At 41.8% G+C, this 1805-nt stretch overlaps 1 protein-coding gene across 5 annotated transcripts in view; it reads left to right on the forward strand.

Moving 5' to 3' along the window:
• LOC113661222 (cilia- and flagella-associated protein 44) overlaps nt 1-767 on the forward strand; it is a 15032-nt gene extending 14265 nt beyond the window's left edge. For all 5 annotated transcript variants that reach the window (XM_047808557.1, XM_047808560.1, XM_047808559.1 and 2 more), the window contains 2 exons: nt 13-147; nt 391-767. In XM_047808557.1, coding sequence (XP_047664513.1) covers nt 13-147; nt 391-603 — 348 coding nt within the window. In that variant the 3' untranslated portion in view covers nt 604-767. The remainder of the gene's footprint in view (nt 1-12; nt 148-390) is intronic.
• Nucleotides 768-1805: the final 1038 nt, after the last annotated feature.

Genomic DNA, 1805 nt, shown 5'->3' on the forward strand with positions numbered 1-1805 from the left:
TCTGTTTTTTAGGCAAAAATTGAGGCTGCCAAGCAGGAACTGACCAAACTGACCATGGAGCACACAGCACAACTGCATAGATACAACAGCCTGCTGAATGAGAAAAAGATGCTGGAGGACAATATCGAAAAAAGTTTTAAGAAGATGGTACTATACGTGTTCACTACATAGAGGATAATGCAATACAAATTTAATGCAGTGACACATCAAACACACGAGAGGCATTCGTCTCTGTCATCCACTTCTGATTCGATCATCTGGGACAGATATTACTGCCTGGTGTGAACATAACAATTTTCATTTGAATTTCATTGCTCATGTGTGTGTGTGTGTGTGTGTGTGTGTGTGTGTGTGTGTGTGTGTGTGTGTGTGTGTGTTTGTGTGTATTAGAGTTTTAATTTCATACACTCCCGGGACCGTGACGAGGAGGACATCAAAAGGCTTCAGCTGCACGTCCAGAAACAGGCAGAGAAGATTAATTGTATGAAGCAGGAGATCAGCAGCATGGCTCACAAATGTGGCCATGTCCTACCCCCGAGTGTGCCACAATTACCCCCCATCAACAGAAGAAAAACCCTTCAGTGTAAGCCCACTAAAAAATAAACACGTCTGTGTCTCTGTCTGACTTAAAAGGCCACAACAGCATATTTTTATATGCCAATCTCGATTCACTGTGAGCCATATATTTATATATTATCTATAATATTTATATCTTCAGTTATGAAAAACTCTAAGATCAATAAAGTTTCCATGTGACAAAAATAAAACCACTGGACAAAAGCTGCATCATTACAATAACAGCACTTTAGTAGATAATGTGATAAAGTGAGCAGGTTCCAGTGATGGCTGCTGGTGATGTTTGATGGGATGGTTAAAGGTGAAAGTTATGAGTTTTTGTCAGGGTGGGGATATGGACTCAAACGCAGTGCACAGATGACTAAAGGCAGAACTGGAGACCTCGATCTGAGACGATGTCTTTGGGCAGGCCATGTAGTCAAAACACATGCTGGAGGATGAGTTGGGCATTATATATGTATATTGGAATACATCACATCCGGTCAGCATATCGGATGCGGTGTAGTCGCACAAGTTCAAATTTTTTAACTGATCCAACGCTCGAAACGGATCCGAAAATTACGGATCCGCAGATGGTCGGCACCTCAAACCAGCCCCTTTGCAACTCTCCATAGGAAATGAATGACTTCTGGTTTATCGGCCGTCGTTTGTCGTGTGTAGTGTGAAGGCCGCTTAAGTGTCAGCTGGACATAAAGAGAAGAGACATAGCAAAGCTGCACGAGAGTGAGAAAGTGCTCATTTCCAAGTTCCAGGCTTCGTTTTGGAGAAGACAACAAGTTTGCAGATTTTCTCCCCAGTCTTTAAGAAGAAGGTCAAACGAGTAAAGAAGAAAGAGATCCCTGGCAGTGATGCTGTGTTCTGTGTAAATGTGTTGAGGATTAAGATATTGCTAATTGCTAAATAAAAAAGCATGTGTGTGTTTTACGCTGCCATGGCGGAACTAACCAAACTGACCATGGAGCACAGCACAACTGCACAGATACAACAGCCTGATTAATTAAAAAAAAATGCTGGAGGACAAAATCGGAGAGGCATTCGCCTCTGTCATCCACTTCTGATTCGATCATCTGGGACAGATATTACTGCCTGGTGTGAACATAATTTTATTTTGAATTTTATTGCTTGTGTGTGCGAAATGCTCTTTACAGCATTTCTCACTGATGGTGATTTTAGATTTTCTTAGCCACGTTTTGCAAGACACTGCAAGACCAAGACTCTTCCCCTATATG

Source organism: Tachysurus fulvidraco, chromosome 25 (assembly GCF_022655615.1).
Source record: "Tachysurus fulvidraco isolate hzauxx_2018 chromosome 25, HZAU_PFXX_2.0, whole genome shotgun sequence".
NCBI classification, from domain to species: Eukaryota; Metazoa; Chordata; class Actinopteri; order Siluriformes; family Bagridae; genus Tachysurus; species Tachysurus fulvidraco.